Genomic DNA, 20,254 nt, shown 5'->3' with positions numbered 1-20,254 from the left:
ACTTGTACATTTATGATCTTCATGGTAAATTTCCAGACAAACTTGAGGCAAGCAAGTAATGTGATCTAGCCGAACACAAGGAACAAGATTATGAGCTGAGATTTAAAATACCATCTGTGTTTTTTAAGGATGATAGATGAATTTAAATCTTGTTTGACTAACCACCTCTTTCTACCCAGTTCAGGGTAAACCCAGCAGATAAATGTATAGTGCTTTCTTTCTCAGAACGTTTTGCTTTGCTGGTGTAACAGCCTGGGTCCATAGCTCATTTGCAGACTCTACCAAAAAGGCCACCTCACACCATGAGACTAATTTCCAGAAGCTGAACACATGTGGATTTGAAGCTCAGTTAGCCTGCACCACTGATGACAACTAAAACCTGTGAGGCATCCTTTGACTCTCAAAAAGCTCATATAGATACAGTCATACTGATTTGGTTTTGAATGTTGCCTGCTGTCTTGGTTTATTTGCTGGTTTATTCCCAGCTGAGCGAATCCCTCCTGGATGGTGCCATGAGAAGAAGATGAGCTCAGTCTTGGGTGCAGCCCTGAGCTTTCCAGTGCAGCCTCAGATGGCTGGCCAAGGTGACACTGATAATCTCTTGGTAGTTTACTTTCACAGCTTCGTTTGGAGACTCACTGTAATTTGAAATAATCATCATCAAGTCAAACCAGTAATGGGTAATAATGATGCAAACACCCTTGCTGCCCCATGGGCAGGTGTTGCCTGGCTGGCTGAGGGTACCCAATGAAACTATTGCAAGTGGGTTTTCCACACACCCCAGAGAAGCTTTGCTTGCCAAAGGGGTAATCACGGAACCAGGTTAATTAAGAAAGGGCACAAGTGGCATAAAACCTCAGAGGAATTGCAGAGGCTAATTGAAAAAGCTTTGTACTGTAAACACGCCCACAATTGATTAAAATGAGTTGTAAAACAAAAACAGAGGGTTATCAGAACACAGCCAACATTAATTCTGGCAGCAGTAATTGATTGTGGCAGCAAACATTAGACATTCAAATAAAAAGTGGCTGTTTGAGCAAATGAAAAGAAATGGAGCCTGTGAATATGAGTTCCTCAAAACAATACAGAAATGTTGGGCAACTATAAAAATAATTTTTTTATTATACACCAGCATGGTCACTAGACACCTTGAAAAAGATCTAAACAGAAATTAAATAAACCACCTTCTGTTGACGGTACACAGACTGCTACTACTCCAGAAATGAATGATAACCTAACCCTTAGAGATCAATAGAAAGAAGCCAAGAATTTCTAAATGAGTTTTTCACTCCTCCTTAGCAAAAATCAGAAGAAAGATCATAGCAGGTTCATTCTAATTTAGCAAACTACTTTTGAGAAACTTGGCATAAGGAACTGAGCCAGAAGGAAAAACATCTAACAGAGAAGACAATTATATAAAAAAATCCAATTATCACAATTAGCTAGTTATACTGATTGGTCTATTATAAAGTTTTCAGTGCAGAGCTGTATTTCCAGGGGAGTTGGATGTGAGACTATGTAGGAGTGCTGAAAATTATTTCATGGGTTAGATTTTTGTAATGAGGTAAACAACAGACAATTACACAGCATTGCATATTGGGTTATTCTTCTGGGACTAATCTGGCTCTCATGACAGCAATGGCAGTGTGATCAAACCTTTAAAAGAGAAGCACATAGCTGCATTTATACTCTTCCTTTCAATTAAGAACAAAACAAACCCTAGTGCTAGACCCGAGGAAGAACAATAAAAAAAATAAGTCTGTGATTACAACCCATAATCTTACATCTGGTAATAAAGATATCTTTTTATTTTAGTTATAATTGCTATGAATTAGCAGAATTCCCTATATCTCTTTTCTGTTCTATTATTTTTTGTCTGCAAAGCATCCAAGTTATGCAAAAAAGTATGCTCCTACAGGCTAACCACTATCTAAAATCCTGGAGGAGTTGGTTTTTTCCACTAGTTTTGGCCCTATGATCTCAAATTAAGCTGACTGTCCCATGGAAAGCCAACCTTTCTCCATCTCTTACCCAGAACAGTACAGACAAATCAAATGGGAGGTGTTGAATGCTGAGAACTAAGTCTTAAAACAGAAAATATACAACTAAGACATTATGAATGTACAGCACACTGGTAATTTACTTCCTTTCATTACAGCTGGTATTTCTTGAATACATAATGCATGTGTCTTTCCCTATCTCTTTTGACTGTTTTGTTCTTTACCTGCAGAGCACATCTGTGCTGTTTAATGCACTTCTAATACTGCGTGCAGCTTTCTGCCACCTCCTTTTTCTTTGCCATACAACCACATCATGCTCCACTCAAACCTACAGAATGTGCCTTTTGCCGTCTCCCATCCCTCTTTAGTACCTTGTTGAAGTAGAGCGAGGAGCCAGATGAGATGACCCCACAGCCTTCTTCAGGCTTGACGATCTCTCCCCCAATAATCTCCTGCCACTCTGTCTTCAGGGTGTCTGGGTTCTCAAAATCAGACATGATGGTTGAAGAAAGGGGATTTTCAGGCTGACATTCAGTACCCCGAAACCCTGAGTCACACCTGGAAAGAAGTGTAAACGTAACAAGCTTTTAAAGACTTTATTTGACACTGACAATTAGTTAAGGTGGTGCAGTGACCTTTTAAAATTAGATGTGAAATAACAAATCATTCTTGGACTGGAATTTTGGAACATGGAAACAAACTAGAATAACTGGAAATCCCCCTTGTATTTTATTTCTAAAAAAAAATCCCTGTGGTGTCCAGAAAGTTTGAAGCTGGCAGGCAGTAGTCTGTGCCCTTGGTATTGCACCCGTTCTGACAGCAGCTTCCTAGCAGTGCTGAGCTGGTCCCTGGCATCCTTCTGACCCAGCAAAACAGCTCCAGCACTAAGCTTGTCCCTGGGGTTCTTGTGCAAAGGGCTGGAGAGGCCACCAGGACACCTGCAGCAGGGCAGCTCTGTGCCACTGAAAGCTCTTCCAATGCTTGGATCTGCCAAGGGTAAGAGTCCTTGGACAGATGTTGTGGAGCAACTGGCCGTTAATGTCGCTTGAATGGTCTAACCCCTCCATAGTGCTTTTACTTTTTAATGTTTAATCTAAAAATAAGAACAACAGCCAAGAAAAGAAAACTGTGGAAAGTAATAAGATACCTGAAGTATCAGGAGACCATTGTTAAGAGGGACTGACAAGGGATTTATACCTGCAAACACCGTGGTCACACCAGCCGTGCCCGCTGCACATGTTGGGACACTGCTGTCCAATGTAGATGTTGTCCAAGGCCCACTCATCTTGGGCTGTGTAGTAGCACTGACTCCAGCGGAAACGTGTGGCACTGGACCTTAAAAGCAATAACAATGCTTTACTTTGTGACTCTTTACAGAACTGTAGGAAACAAAAGATAAAATGTAACTAAAAAAAATAAAGTTGATATCACAATCACAGCCCAGGCTGCAAAGGCTGGCACAACCAAAGACAGATCTTTGTAAATTATCTTTCTAGACAATGCCACTTGCTGCACAGGGCTATATAATGGACTTTCCAGTCATTGATGACATTTCTACATAAGCGTTACAGGGATTTTGAGCATTATTTTAAGGTAAGCCTCACAATGAGTATTCCTGGATTTTTATTGAGTCCCGTTCTGTGATGGGTGCAAAACTAGAAAGGTGAATCTAGGGCATGACTTTGGTTTTTATATTTTTGGTCATAGTTAACAGGTCAGAAGTTGTGTAAACAGGTTCCTTCTGATATTTATTATTAAAAAAATTATTAAAGCTCATGAGTATAAGTGTTTCTCCCGTTTTTTTCCCCATACAACAATAGTTGACTGTTTTTTCTTGGATATGAAAATTTCTTTTTGTCAGGATGATTCTAAATTAGATTTAGCTCACATGTCTCCGGTGACATCGAGATCGCCAGTTTTTGACAAAGATCCTCTTTCATAGCTTGTATTTTTTTCCACACTGCAAATAGCTTGTTCCTGCACAATAACTCAAAATCTGTAACACCCAAGGTTTGTGGTGTGGAATCACTGAATTAAATCTCTTGCCTAACTAAACTCTGGATATTTATAATATTCTTCAAGCAAAAACCTTGTTGTAGTTTCTCCTTTCTAGTTAGTTTATCTTTAACAGCTTATTTTTCTTTAATATAGTGAAGTCAGCTAACATTATCTATTAAACAATTCCTGTTGTTGGCCCTCTAGAAGATTGTCCAGTGGGACACTGAAATTTTCCATGGGAGTGACTCCTGCTAGCCAAACCCAGCCTGACATCCACCACACTTAAAAACCAAGGCTGGAGAAGAAACGGAATCATGAGAACAACAATTTTTGTCATCATCAAGCCTTTCCAAGCTGTCCTGCCAAACTGTGAACATACAACAGGTTACAGATGTTGGCTAGTGGCCACTCCCAGATGGTGTTTTTTCAGACACCCTCCACTTGACGCTTGTGCTGGAATGAGACTAAAAAAAATATATTGCACATGAAATGAAACGAAAATCAGAAATTGTTCATGGTGGGGGCAATATGGGCACTGAGGCTGGATCAGAGCTGTGCAAGGGTAGGACAGAGAAAGCAAGGCTGACTGAAAATTATAAAATCAGATTTTGAATTGGGAAAGGCCTGTGTCTGGCCAAGGACTGGTTGGAGGGAGCTGAGGATGAGAAGCAGGTGGTTCCTATACGAAGCTTCTTTTCTAGCTTGTTTCTGAGCCATATGGTTACATTTTGACAGCACAGGATATAATGCTGTTACTCTAATTTAACATAAAAATCCCTTTCCCCACCCCCAATAATTTATGTGGAATAAGGCTTATTAAAATGAATATTGTAAAGGTGGCCGAGCCACCTGCTCGCATGTATGGAAGTAAAAAAACAGACAGAGCCGGCCTGGGTGGCTGAAGTGGACACTGGGGCAGAGCAGTCAGCCATTCAGGTGGCCTTTCAGTCACATACTAGAAGTTTAATACATGCGTGCAGAAATTTTTAAAATACCAGTTTTGAATTGCTTTTAAAAAAACAAGTGAAGGTGCCCAAAGGCTTGATTTTTAATGGAAATGATCCTTGTTGTCTGTTCTAAGTATCTGTTTGATATCACAAATACTGTAAGCATTTTTACAGCACACAGAGTTAATCTGCAGGGGCAGATATGCTGATTAAATAATCCCTCAGGATATAATGTATTGATGGGTTACATTAGAAGAGCTATGAATTATACATTAAAAGTGCACAATGCCAGTAATCTGCACACGAAGAGCTTCCTAGGCTTGTGTAGGCACAACGGACAGTCAATATTCACCACAATTATTTACTGTTTATTTTTTGAGTGCTTTGAAGTCAGCACATCACCTCAGTGGTGAGGTTCATGTTCACTACAGAGTTTCAATGGCACCACAGAGAGCCCTGACAGAGGTTTTAGGCTCTGGAAAGAGCAGTAAAAACTGGTGCTTACTCTAATGTGTGCTGAGGAAAATAACAATACTGATACAGAAGAATGGTATTAGAGCAGGCAAACACACACACCCATGAACTCCCAGCACAATAAAATTGTGTCATGTTGTTTTCCCAAGTAACAGAAGGGAGAGTATTGTGGTTGGGCATCTCTGGCTTTCATCAGGGATGGTGTATGGGTAGAGGTGGGGTGTGAGACCCTGCACCCTAGAGTTATTTACAACAAAGTGGAAGAAATTTACAGTGTTACACACCATGGAAGTTTCATGGTGCCCAGCAAATGGTGGTGTCCCCTAAACAGCTCCTGGTGTTGCATGATGTGGCATTGATGGCATTGATTCCGCCTCTCACTGGCTGCTGCCAGGTGCAAATGACCCTTCAGGGCAGCTTTGCAGCTGCACCACGGCTGGTTTTGGGGCACAAAGCTCACACCCAACCTACACAAACAGTGGGGAGAGCCCAGCCCTGTGTAAAGACAGAGAACACCTCTGTGCCCAGTGGAGCACCACACGTGAGGCTCCACTGAGAAAATCCCTGTGCAGCTCCACTTTGGGGCTGTTCCCAGGGCTCAGCCTGCACCCTGAGGCACAGAGCTCACATCAGAGCTCACAGCCCCTTCTGGGGCTCGTGTGGGTTTCACCTGACCAAAGGGTTTCTCTGGAGAGTCTCACTGTACCATTTATGATGCAGGGGACTGCCCCTGCCAGGTGCAGAGCACAGGGCCACACGCTGCTGGGGTATCTCCTCAGACTCCTGATGTTGGCTGCACGTCAAGCCAAGGGTGTGCTCTGCTCCACTTGTGACTTAGAAGTTCCCCCAGATAAATGCAGCGATTGCAGGAGGTTTGTTTCTACCATTTAAGGGGAGGGGAGGAAGGCAGGAGGCTCATTACTGCCGGGAGATGAACATGTGGCCGAAACGGAGGTGTGGCGATGGGGAATGGTCCCCGGGGAGCCACATCACAGCGGGCAGGGGTTATTTTTATCTGCAGACAGCGAGCTCTCCCCTGGGGACAGCTTTGCACTGCGAGAATTCCGTGGTCCCCGAGCTGCTGCCAGGGGTCCCGCGGGAAGCGATGCCACCGTCACAGGGCTGCGGGCAGCGAGAGCTGTCATAGATCCGGATTCCTCCCTGGGTGAGGGATAATGTGTGTTAGGCTGAATTGGCAATTGTGAAAGCAACGCTGCTGAAAAGCCAGTCCTGCTCACTGTTTTTGAAAGCTTTCCAAGGCTGCTCTGCACCTCAAGGTAACAACAGCTTAAGAGGATTATGCTGTTAAAAATGGTAATTAACAATTTTAAAAAAGCCATGTTAATTAAGAAAAGAGAATAAGGAGATGAGTGTCAGCTGCATTCTCAGTGATAAAATACTGGTTTTCTGGACAATCACCATTTGGACATCTATTGAAATGGGAAGTGCAGCGCAAGTAAAATAAACCTCCCTAGTTCCTCATATTGTTTCCTTTTTTTTTTTTTTATGCTACTGGAAGGCAATCTGGCTTTCTGACGACATTATATCTAAGTCAGGTTGATGTCGAATAAAAGTCATTGTTGCTGTGTGACATTTCACATAAGCACAAGGAAATCATGTCCCAGAAGTACTGCAAGTGAAATGATGTTCTTTCTGTTATAAAATTTTTCAGATATGTGAGTTAAAATAAAATCATTGCCTTCCCTCCTGATATTAAAAGCCCTAATGATCTAATGCAAATTTGTGGCTGATAAAATTATATTTGCTACCTTCTGAGTTACCATAATTACATTTACCCAATTATCCTGAAGCTCTCATTCAGTCATTAGGTGTTGATTTGTTTATGAAGTCAGCAACTGACAGCTGCTTGTATCTCATTAAGGCCTGTTCATATGTAAATGCATCCCATAAAACTGAAATTAATTTTCATCAGTGTTAGAAATGTTCAGTTCAAGTACAATACAATTTCAGCAAGCAGGTGCATACATTTCATTTCTTCAATACAAGTCTCACTCTTGCAACAGATTTCCCAATATCCCAAATCTCAGATAACACAGGGACCTTGCAAAATCATCCTTGACAGATGCAGAACATCTACAGATGTGCAGAAATACCAGCACACCCAGAAAGTTTTACAAGAGAAATAGGTGCTGTTAAGGAACAATTTTCCAGCTGCGTCAGCACAGTGCCACAGCCTGACACTACCCAGGCACCCAAGGTGCAAACCTTCGGTAAGAGCTGTGCATGAAGGGATAAAATCTCCAGCAACTGTAGCAGGGCTGAGCAGGGGTGTGAGGACAATTAAGGCTACCAAGGGCCAGAGCAAGGCTAACTAGTCATTCCTGAATCCTCGCTTAGGTGGTTTATTTCCCTGTGCAGTAAGCACAGGGCAGGGTGTGTACGTTGCAACCTTTGTCCTGAGGGGTTGAGACAAAAGGAAGTTCTCCAAAGCACCCTTGCTCTCACCCCAGTTTCGGGAAGGCAGCAAACCTGGCTCTACCCCTCTGCACTGTTCTTCCTGGCCATTACTAAGATTTTGCCCATGGGTGGTTTTTGCAGTGGAATACAAGTGGGAAAGGGATAGGGGAGGGAGGGAGGACATCCCAAAGAAGAGCCCTGTGGAGCACGTTTACTACCAGCCACCTGGTAGGATGCCCTCTGTGTGGCTGGGCTGGCAGTGAAGGGCACACATCAAATGTTCAACAGGAATGCCCAGGTTTTGGAAAGGCAGAAACTTGCTCTCTGCTGGTAAGCGTGCTTTTAAAATGCATAAAAGATCCCCTCCCAGTCTCAATCCAAAAGAACTACTGAGCCCTCAGCCTGTTCCTTGCCAGTGGAAAGGAGAGTTAAAAAGAGGGGAAAGTGGCTGAGGTGCATCTGGTGTGCTGGATTGATTTCGGTGAGGAACATGCAGCCAACCTTCCTCTTCATCCCAATAAAGCCATAGCACAACACAACACAGAAAATGTGTTCTATGAAAAGCAAAGAAATGTTCAGTGGTAATTTGTACCTTAATTACAAACAAAACTCTGGTAAAAGACAGGAATCCCTTCAGATAAAAGATTGTGCAAAGAGTGTGAAATATTTATGATTTGTGCACAGCATAAAACAGGAACCCAGCTATTACTCCATCATGATTTCTCCCCATAGTCTCCTAAATTAAAAATAAATTGTTTGCTTCTGTCACCTCATATGCTGAGAAAAATGAGTAGATCCTAAAGAAGAAAAGGCCCATAACATTGATATTACCATCAAATACAGAATGTATAATAATAACTTTGAGTACAGTATATATATCTTATAAATAAATTTAAGAATAACAGCCTGCTTTAGAGTGTAACCTGAAAAATTGTAGACACTGTTTTGACTCCTAAGTGCGTATGTGAACCACAGATTTTGCAGCTGGTAGAACATAATGGCATGTAAGATTCAGCACATTATAATCTAACGACAAAGCACTTAATCATAGACTTACTTGTGCTATTTGGTATTATCTGATCTGATATGTTTTAAGGATTTGATATTTGCCCTTGATATTTTGCCTGTAAATAGGAAATTCTGAGTATTGGCTGTACAGTAAAAATGGCCAGTGTGTTGAAAGAAGGTATCGTTGTGGTGTGACTGATGGAAATAGGTTGTGTGGAGGCCGTGGAGAGTGCAAAAAATAATGATGAAGGATGGGGAAATACAATGATAACTTAATCTGAGCAAGCTCTCATTGCAATTGCTGTGATGGATTCAGGTCAAGCATAAGTAAAACGTAACTCTAATTGGAATAATTAAATTCTCAAATGAAGGAAGCCCTGAAGATTATTGGAATTTATGACAACTTTTTATTTGTATATTATAATAAAGATTTTAAAATAAACAATGAAAGAAACCATGTAGTTAAAAAATAAAAATTTTAGGGCAGGCAAATGTTGTTTAATTAAAATAAGATGATTAGTGTAAGGCTTTCTCATAATTTCTGTTGCTGTTTTTTGCAGAAAAGAATGTTATTTTTTAAGACATGCTATAAAAAGAAACAAAAGTTAAAAAATTCCCAGAAATGAATCATTAGTTATTGTTTATAGAAGGCTTTGGTCTGAAGATGTAAACAATAAGGAATGTGCAAAATAAAAACTAACAATCCAAATAAAGCCTTCCTCCAATGGGGCATTTATAGACAAGAACCACTATTTTTGAAAAGGTCTGAACTTTATTAGAAGAGTCAGAGTATGTATTAAAAACAATCCTAAACAATAGTTTCTGTTGACTTTCCCAACATTTCACTCTCTAATTATGTAAGGAATGCATTTTTATGTTAAATACCTGCAACTGGGTCAGCTCTGGCACCCCACCTACTGGCTTGAGTATGACCTACAGAGAACTTGTTTGTCATAGCAATTTAAAAGCAGATGAATTATCTACACCCTAAAAAAAATTTTAAAGAGAAGAAATAAATGCTCACCAAGTCTTCTGTGGTAAAAGAACAGTGATTCTCCTCCACTGAGTAAATTCACTAGAGTGGTAAATACTTGCTGATGTAAACTCCTGACAGCTTGGCATACTGGGAAGACATTCCTTAAAGTAAAACATTTCAAAACGAGATTTAATGTTAGGGAATAATCGAGAGCAGAAAAAAAGGTTAAATATTCAACAGAAATAGGAGCTTGTCTGGGCCCAGATGTTGGAGTGAAAGACCCAGAAGCAGAAAAATCCTGGCATGATGCAGAGAAATTTCTCAGACAACCAGTAGTACAATTAAGGATGGAAAAAAGCCATACAAGTCTTTAAAAAGTTTAGCATTAGTGACTAGTAATGTTTCGCTTTCCTCCATGAGGGTGTGTAGCCCATTTTTTTTTTACTATTTTCACCCCAGCATCTAGCATGGACTATGAAGGAAGCCGACAAGACCACTACGGAATAAGTCTATGAAAGTGACCTCCAGACTCCAGAACATTATACCAGTCATTTTGGAGACCTATTTGTGAGCCCTTGCCTGGGCATGCTGGCTGTGCCCACATTCTCCATCTGCAGGGGGGAGCAGGAACAGACAGAGCCACAGCAGAGCACTCAACTGCAGCTACTGGAGTTGTGTCCAGAGGCTCTTCCCATGCTCTGCAGCCTGTGTTTCCTTTGACACCTACAGCAAGTGGTGTAAATTCCCCTTTCCCGCTTCTATGATTATTTCTGCATTTAAGTCGGATTCCTAGTGAGGTCTGTTCCCCAAACTTTCTTTTTTCTACTCAGAAAATATGATCATTATCACATCTTTTTAATATTAAATATAAATGAAGTCTATTATCCCAGCTTCTTACTGTTTTCTAGAATTGCCCTTCCCACGTTACTTCATTTACTTCATTTTTTTCTGCTGTAGTTCATTCATTTATATATACATTGCCAGAATAGCACCCAAAACTTTTGTGCTATGGTTTTGATGAGGTATTAATAACGTGCTTGAAAGTTATTACCAACCTGCATGATCCTGTTCTAGGTACCCACTCAGAGAGTTCCTTCTGCCACTCACTGCCACAGCACAGCTTCTCCTGACCATCCCCACATGCCCAAGAGTTTTTTGCTGTTCACTGCTGTGCTCACCCCCATGAGGGTATCAGGTAAGAAGGGGGCCTTAGGGACAGACACCTGCTTATGCAAGTAGCCCACTTTGACTGCTCTGAAACTAATATTAAAGCAGTGATTCTCTACAGCAGTAATGGCAATTAAGAATATTTATATAGTTAAATTATACACTAATAGTTATATATTAAATATGATCAAGGGCAGAATATATTATTTTACAGAGATGTTTATTGCTCAAATATCTTAGAGTATTAAATGAAGATCTGAGACCTTATTCTGTTTTGCTGGGGCTTCCTTTTAGTAGATTTTCTAAAGGCTCAATTTCCTTTCCAGCAATTTTCAAACAGTTTTCATTGATTCATCTCCCCTAAAAGATCTTACAAAACAGGGTCTGATCAGTGCTTGTGAAGCAAACAAAACTTTCAAACATTTTAATTAATTAGTGTTTTGTTTATTTGCCAGATTATGTCCTTGAAATATACTACAAATAGTCTTTTATCACAGCAACATGGGTGGTGTGAGAAAAACGATTTCGCTGCAAGTTCTTCTCTCTGAACTCAGCTCCATTCAGCGAGGAAAGGAGCACTAAAATCTGAAGGCAACTGATCTTCCATTGATGGCAAGCACAAACTCCAAACACCCACCACTAGGAGTTATTCTTGGACACCATGGTGATGCCACGTATAAAAGACACTAACAGCATTTGAAATACAGAATTTATAGCTTTCCTCTGAATTTAGTTTAAGGTAAGAAATCATGATTTAGATTTGCAAAGTGTAAAAACTCATTTACTGCCATTTCTCTATTCTGCCCACCGAAGTAAATGTGCCAAATACAACATGGCTAAGGGTAACTGGGCAAAGCTCATAGAAGATGTGGAACGTGACATACAAATCCTTCTGTGAGCCTGGAGAGCAGGCAGTGAAAACACGCTAGGACAAGTTCCCTGACACCCTCTGAACCCGCTCAGAGGCAGCCAAAGGACCTTGGTTAGTTCACCCTGAGGCCAGGGAAAGTCCAGCTTTTGATCTAAGAGGGGAAACAAAAGCACAAAGCATGGCCAAATTCGCTACTCACATTTGTGCTGAGACAGGGCTGAGCCACACAGGGAAATAGCAGCCAACACTGCTATTTGCACTTCCAGCAGAGTGGGGGAAACAGCCGGTCATTATGGCCCTGGACTGTGTTTGAACCAGGGATGGGAGATGAAAGTCTCTACATTACAATCCCCTGAAGGAATGCGCCTTCCATTTACGAAATGGTTGCGCACAAGGGCAGAAAGAATTTCTGTCCATTTAAATTCCAGGAAACAGTACATGCATTTTGCTCAGAAAAACAAAGCAATAGCACAGGAAAGATCTCAGCCACTACCCTGTAGCTCTGTCTAACTGTGCCCCAGCTCTTTTCTCAACCTTGATCCATTTCTGTCACAATTTTGTATTTCAGGCTTTCAGATACTTTTCTTCCAAATATTATGAAGAACAGTTTAAATACCTCTAATAGTAATTTTGACTGATTCCAAGCGGAATTTCTTTATTGAAAGGTGATAAAGGAAAAAACATCTTTCTCTGTTCAATGCCAGAAGTGTTATTTCAGATGATCTTTGTATATGCAGAGTTTATGGAAGACAAAGTCCTCGCTGCCAGCCTCACCTCCTGAACAAGATGCCATGTGAGGCCATGGTTGGTGGAGTACTCCAGTTTCACCTGGTTGTCCATATGAGGAGTGAATGCCTCACCGCAGCCCATCACCAAGTTGAACTGTATCATATACGAAGCTCCAATTTGCATAGACTGGGTCTCCACGTAGCGCATGCTAGAAGCTAACTTTGAGTCTCCTGTAAAACTGAGAGATGTAAGGAAAGAGTCAGGATCTGTCCCCAAAATATTTCAAACAGGAACATTATGAGTGGATTTGGGTTAAATATGGTGATGCTTCCGCCTTTGCTTTGTAGATCGGCACATAGGATGAGACCAGGCACAGAAGAATCTGTTGGTACTTCTGCAAATTACCAGGAAGGCCTTGATGTATCCCAGAATGCAAAACACTGAATTATTCTGTTAGTTCTTACTATATGCTCTTTGTATTAAGGATCAAGTTAGGATCAAGAAAGAGCAACAGAAGTTAAAAACAACATAAAGAAAGTTCATTCCCCAGGATTGTCCATTGCCTAAGGTCATGCCACAGTAAGAGCTGTAATGTCATTCCAATACTGGACAGTAATGATACACCGCATCTAGTTTAAAATATTCCTATTACATAGACTTTTCATTCCATTGATTTTCAAGTGATCCTATATGCCATGCATTCCCCGACTTGTCTGTGTCTCAAAATTAATATCTTCATTCCTCAGCTTCTTTTCTGTAGGAGGTACTGATATAAGACTTATGTTATCCAGTGGATTGGAGAACAATAGTAACGTTTGGAATACACATACACACGTACATGTTACAAGGTACCCAGTTATCACATATACAGTAACACAGTATATAGTCTGAAATTACAAGGTTATTTCATTTTAAAGGCAGGGTTTTCTTCTATGCACTTTTCAAAAGAACAACCCAAATCAAAACCCAAGTGCAAGAGAGGTATAGGGAGGAAGTTACAACAACTTAAACTTTGAATCCAGCACACTAGGCTTTAAAACAGGGCATTTTAAGGAAAGTTTACTTAGAATGAAAATTGGCTCTCTCTCCTTAGTTTGAGATGTTTACTTAGTGTCTTCAGAAGTACTGTTGTCCTTTAAGCTTCAAAATTTTCTAAGGCTATTCTTAAATGTGAACAATTTAGGATAGGGATTGGCTCTTTATAAAGAAAATCACTGCAAATCATCATGGAAAAATGAAAAAGCTAAATTCAGAACAGTGGTGATGAAGAGAAAAATCTAGTTCAGAGTTGCTCTTATGACTGAATAAGCTAAAGTTTATCTCCTTAAATAAGAAATCATAATCTTTAAATACAGTACAATAGAAGATATTAGCTTCTACTCCTGTAAAATTCAAGGTCATGACGAAGTGGGTGTGAGGATAAGTCAGAGTCACTTAGCACTCTTTTAAATTAATTCACTGACCCACACCATTTTCTACAGAGTCCTTTCCAGAGAAAGCACTTAAGCCATGAATGTCAGCATCCTGCCTTAAAGCTTTAGAAGAAATTGCTGAAAGCTGACATTAGTTTTGTCATTATCAAATTGCTGTTACTTGGCACAAGTGGAGATGCAGGCTGCTTTCTACTCTCTGATGTTACTCTCTGTAACTTAATTTCCTAAAGGATGATCCAAGTCATGACACCATATGAAACTACCCCGTCTTTGTTGATCAGCACCTTGAACGGACTGCGGATGGACACTCCCTTCACTGCTAGGGCACTGTCATGCACAACTGGACCAGCAGGCAGGCAGTGAGATGTCTTGGAAAACTGTGTCTGAACTGCTTGCTCTTTCAGTTGATGTTGTCAGTCTTTTTCTTCTCAATGGGAAGGATAATTTTAAGTTGAGCAGAGGATATAATGTACACTCACCAGCGGTCCAGCTGACAACCTATGGTTTGTGGCTTCATGGTTAGAACTGAATGCATCTCGGAAGAATTTGTGTGGATAATGCCTGAATTTATTTTTCTTCCAAACTTTACCTTGTACTTTTCAAAATGACAAAGATCCACAAATTTAAAAGTTAAAGCTGATTTGGTCTGACATGGTTTTAATTTCTACAAAGCAGCGTGAAATTTCATGGCTGATATGGGAAAACACAGTTTTACTGAAGCTCTCTTGGGAAATCTGTGCCAATACAAGCAGGCTCTTCAGGTATCAGTCAGCCGTGTGCAGTGTAATCAGCTGAAAGTTACATGTAACAATGCTCTGGAAAATGATTTGGCATTGCACAATAAACCCTGGCACAACACAACAGTTACCTAAAGCTCATCTGAACAGAGTAAAGGAGTTGAAACTAAGCAGTTTGATGAAGCATCTGCCCAGAAGCTATCTTCCCAAAGTAACAGAAGAGAAGTGAAGGACTGGTACTCAGCATAGTTGCAAAGAATTAAATGTTACATTTTTCCCTTGTCTTCAGAAAAATTCCCTCTATTCAATATTACTAGTGTAAAATGAGAAAAACCCCTTAAACTCTAATCTTTTCTTTCTGGTGGCATTCAGGTCATTATGAAAACATTTTAAGTTCAGTATTCATTTTAATTTAATAACTTAGCCACTGGATATTGTACATAATATACTAAGCAAACAGGGTTAAAAAGTCAAACCAGCTCTTTAAAATGGATATCAAAGAAATGTAAAAAAGGAAGCTAGTGTTGAGATGAAGACAAACTGTGATACTCTATAAGAAGGTCTTTTAAGGGGAGGAAATCACATTATAGGTTTACAAAGTCCTTTATCAATCACCAATTGCCTTCAGCTGAACATGAGTAGCATTAAAGGTAGGGGCTCCACGCTACTTGCCACTTCTTTGCTCTCCAGATCTCTCATGTACATGGTTAGGAGTATGCTCTTCTCCTGGAATACCAAATATTTTCTTTGTTCTGGGAGCCACACAGCTGCAATACATTTCCAGATTTTGTAAAAGATGAAGTAATGTCCCTGGCGTAACAATAATTAACAAAAAAATCTTCAGAAACGAGAATGCAGAGGCTTCATTTTTGTATAAATATGTTGCTGTGAGTTGGTTTCTGGCACGTATATAATTAGACCTGCAGAGGCACAGGAACACAATACCCATAGGTGCCCTCAGAACAATCACTCTCCCTCAAAGCACTGCCAGCTAATTGGTACTTCTGGGAATGGTATCACAGTCAATGTCAGCCAACCTGCATTGCTCCAAACTTCTCTGAGATCCCCAGAGTTACCATATTTTCAAGGCCGGTACTTTTAGGAATACTGAGAAGCCACACGGATGCTTGTTTTATAAAGCTGCATTGACCGAAAATATTGACATGTTGGCCAAACGCTTGCACCAGCCTGAGCTTTGCCTCCATCAAAGTCAGGAAATATTTGTGACTTTTTAAATCACATCATACCTACTTTCCTAAATAATTTCTAAATGTATTAACTTAATTAATAGAATTAAGTTGATTACCTGAAACCACAAAACATGTTAAACACAGGTAAACTATCAAGCTGATGTAAGACCACTGTATTACCTCGCTACATAAAGATAGTTCATGACGTGGCAGGTTTACAGTCTTCCCGCAAACTTCTCCAGGGACAGTGGGACTCTATTCTTCAATACATTGAGTTAAATCATAATGTCATAATCTGACTAAAGACATTTATTAACCAACAGCTTGGTTAATTTTGGTAAATCTGCTTATAACAGCTTGGCTATTTTATTCATGTCCTGATGAATATATATATATAAGTATATATAACCTGGCCGGAATATGAGCATTTTGGGGAAGTGATGCATTAACATCATCAAACACTTCATTTTAAAGGGGTTCTGGAGTTCTTTCAGTATAACCAATATGCTTGTTATACTAAAGTCCAAGATCCAATCTGAAACCAAATGTTGACAATGACGATCAAATAAAGTGACTGTTCCGGACATAGACCATTACAAGCACTCAAAAATCACCTTTGCTCAAAACACATGTATATCAACAAACCTCTCCTATTTTAAATGAAGCCAGATATGGAAAAGAACAAGCTGCCTCTTAAAAAAAAAATAAAATCTCTCTCCTCAGTTTTCTCCAGTTTTAAGGATAAATGTTTCAGGTTTACTGATTCTGAAGCAGAAATGGAGGCCTAATAGACAATCAAAGGCAATTCAGCGAAAATGGGCCTGGGGATGACACCCTGTAAAATGATTTATAGCATATTTCCCATACTTGTACTAATGAAAAAGCTGTTGTCAGACTTTTCTCAAGAGGATGGTGTCAGTGCTACTGCATGCTCTGCTCATAGAAACTCATGAGTTAGAAAATGAGAACCAAATGGACTCACAGCTGGGAAAAACCAGCAATAATTAATTTAACTAGCAACCATTTGTAGAGACTTTGTGTAAGTTTAAAAATTTCCCTTGAGAGAAACAAGGTCAGTGAAGGATAGAGTTCCTGTCTTCCAGTGATAATGAAAAATACTTATATATAAATACTAAGGAAATATTGCAAAGGCTTTGATTCTTTGACGCATGGAAAGTTCAACATTTCTACTGTGCCTGAGCCCTACAGATCTTAGTCAATAAATGGGAGGGAGAATTTAGCTCAGTGTTTATTATTTTGATTCTGATTTACATTCATAAGAGAAAAATAGAGTAACCTCTGCTATCTTAAATAACCTACCCTCCTCCTCAAGATAAGCTGGTCTTAAAAGAAGAGAGGGAAAACAATGTCATTAAAGGGCTTTCATTCCAACTCTTTGATGAGGAAGATGCAGTTTGAGCCCTAACATGTTGTTTCATTTTAATGAGCAGTGAGTACTTTCCTTGTCCTTATTAAAGTGGTTAATGGTGCTTCTACTGCCTCATTATCAGCACTAGAACACATTCGGTGTTGTTCCTACTGCTAAGCCAACTCCTTTTAGTTTGACAGATGATCAGAAAGTCAAATCAGATTGCTCAGAGATACTTGTTAATAAAATTCCAACAGTGTTTCTCTGAGTGTCCACGGGGACACTAAAATTATTTATATTTTCTTGAGGTTTTCCATAATTACTGTGATTGTACTTTCTCCAAAGAAATAAATCTATGCCAATTAAAACTATACTGGGTTTATAGGTTGATCAAACTAGCATGAAACTGTTATTTGGTTTTAATCAAAACACAGATTTTAAATTGAACTTCCTTTGTATTAATTCCAAATGTTACACTTGTGTGCTCCAGAATTTTATTTTTGTGAAGCATGTTAATGTTTTACTAAAACCGCTTATTTTAATGCAGTACTAACAATTTTTTTCTTTGTTTTTCCTTCTTTTTCTTTATTTTCTTTGGGGTAGGTGATGTTTCCTTGCTTTTGTTTCTAAATACACAGCATATTTTAGGCCTAATTGCAATATTTCATAATGCTGATCACAGTGTAAATGACTAAATGGATATATTACTAGGCAAAATAACTACAAATGGCTAATGTTATTCTGCCTACATTTTGCTGCCTTTCCTATCTGGATTGTAATCTAATGGCTATACACACAAATCTGAACATCACTTAAAAAATATTCAGAGTCTGTACTTAACAGATAATTTCATTACCTCCATACCTGTATTAACCTGACTAGATTTTAAGTGAAGATTATGAAAAATTCATAATTTTTTTTTCTATTAGAATATTCTTTATTTTGTTGGAAAAGAATGCTACAGTCAGTGTTCCCATTAAACATTAAGTCTCTGTGCAATGGGGCATAAAAGCTAACTGCTAATTGCAATTAGATTAGCAACTGTATTTTTGTCCATAATGTGAGGATGAGAAAAAATTACTCTGAATAGCTACTGGAATGACTCGTTTGCAGCAGTTACTTGATTCTTAGCAGGATGAATAGACAAGAAAAACAAAAGTAGAACAGAAAAGAATACGTGTTTCTCACCAAAGAGTCCAGTCGTGTCCACAGTGAGGTTGAACATTTCCCAGGTAGAATCCCAGAGACTGTGTGACCTCAACTAGGTTGGTGAAGTCTAGACTGATGCTGTTGAAAAGCACAGAGGTCATGATAATTTCATCGATTGCCCACACGTCTTCGCCTTGAGAAGAGTGATAGGGTTGCCACCATCTGAACTGAATGCCAATCTGTCTTGCATCTTCAGGCAGCTCCACTGAAATTATTCTGGAAAACGAAAAGAAATTATTATTGACAGTTTTGCCATTTGTAGTAATTCCATGGGGTTGTGTTTTAGGGTAATTTTTTTCTTAATGACCCTAAAAATCATAGGTTAGATTCAGCCCAAAAATACTGCAGCATCTACTGGTATAGCTGCTACCAGTGAGAGGGACAGGGGAATTGTTAGTTCTCTTGGTAATCAATGTATTTACTGAAAAACAGTCACGTGCAAAAGCCACCAAAAAGAGTTTCTACCCATTTTGTAAATTTTGCTCCTACTGTGGGGCTCTCTGTAAACTTAGAGGTTCAAATTAGCAAAGGAATGATCAACTGATAAGGAATTAAGAATTCCAGCTCTATTTTCTCAGACTCAGTGGCTTTTATCCTGATCTGAAGACATGCCTCTTCTAAACATCTGTGCTAGTTCCTGCACAGCATTGACCTCATGCCCATGGTGCTCTTGTTCTAGAAGAACCCACTCCTGTAAATAGCTACATTCAGATGGAAAAAGTTCATCTTGTCAGACACTGACAAGATGTATAGTCTTTAATGGCAGACACTTTTCTTTTGTAGCTGCATAGAGCTACAACTGGAGGTGAGTCCCAGGTGCTTCTGGTACGCAAGGTCATTTGATTTGTCATGGCAACTATGTCAACAAAAGTAGAATTGACAAACTGCAAAGAAAATTAAGAGTAATATCCAATTTCCAGGAGCAATTATCATAACACTGCAGCAGGGAGCATGCATTAATTGCCACAGCAATGATACCTTCTTAAAAGCTCCATAAATCACTAGGACCATGGTACCCCACACAGCCATGTCAACTGTGAGACAGACTGGCAACAGGGACATTTGTCTCCATTGGGGTACAATTACTTGCTGGCAAAAGGGTTTTCGGCAAGTTCATCATGTAGCTGATATTTTTCTTTCTCTCTTAGAGGAAATGTGTATAAAATGATAAACTGGGTAAACTGGAAGCATCTTTTTATTTTTTAGCTTCATATTTTTTAGACTTAAGGCTTTATAAGCTGCCTGTTATAATGTTTTATTCTCTGCACACGAAAGAGTCTTGTGCCTGTGTTGCTCTTAGTGCAAAACCACACTCTTAAAAGTGTCTTGCTACACTGTCCTTGTAAATAGTAAATTTATAATACTGGTATTTAATGTTACATTCATTTTTTAAAAAAATATGTTAATTCAATAACCAGAAAAAAATCAAATGGCTTGTCCAAATAGCTGGGAAGTGCTCAAAAAGTCCTGCCTCGCATTTCTAGGAGCTTCCTGCTCTCTGTAGCCTGGAGGGAGCAGTGTCTAGGGACAGCCAGAGGTGACAGCTGCTGTATGCCTGTGGCATGGAACCAGCACTGTACACACTTTTTATGTGTGGTGGATACATTTCCTTTACACTCAAACATGCTTGAATGACTTCGTATCCTTCCAGGAGAAAGACCAAACCTCATTGCTCTCTGACATGAATAAACTACAAGGACTTCTTTTCTACCAAGGATTCTCCAATAA

The 20,254-nt window shown here is 39.6% G+C and overlaps 1 protein-coding gene across 2 annotated transcripts in view; it reads right to left on the bottom strand.

The window, feature by feature from the left end:
* RELN (reelin) overlaps positions 1 to 20,254 on the bottom strand; it is a 280,189-nt gene that overhangs the window by 74,514 nt on the left and 185,421 nt on the right. For both annotated transcript variants that reach the window (XM_017811391.1, XM_017811392.1), the window contains exons 20-24: positions 18,506 to 18,742; positions 12,634 to 12,826; positions 9,870 to 9,982; positions 3,198 to 3,335; positions 2,372 to 2,558 (exon numbers count right to left, since the gene is read on the bottom strand). In XM_017811391.1, coding sequence (XP_017666880.1) covers positions 2,372 to 2,558; positions 3,198 to 3,335; positions 9,870 to 9,982; positions 12,634 to 12,826; positions 18,506 to 18,742 — 868 coding nt within the window. The remainder of the gene's footprint in view (positions 1 to 2,371; positions 2,559 to 3,197; positions 3,336 to 9,869; positions 9,983 to 12,633; positions 12,827 to 18,505; positions 18,743 to 20,254) is intronic.

Source organism: Lepidothrix coronata, unplaced genomic scaffold, assembly GCF_001604755.1.
Source record: "Lepidothrix coronata isolate B3197 unplaced genomic scaffold, Lepidothrix_coronata-1.0 Scaffold32, whole genome shotgun sequence".
Taxonomy (NCBI): domain Eukaryota; kingdom Metazoa; phylum Chordata; class Aves; order Passeriformes; family Pipridae; genus Lepidothrix; species Lepidothrix coronata.
The sequence above is the reverse complement of the archived record's forward strand: the minus strand, read 5'-3'. Positions and strand labels throughout refer to the sequence as shown.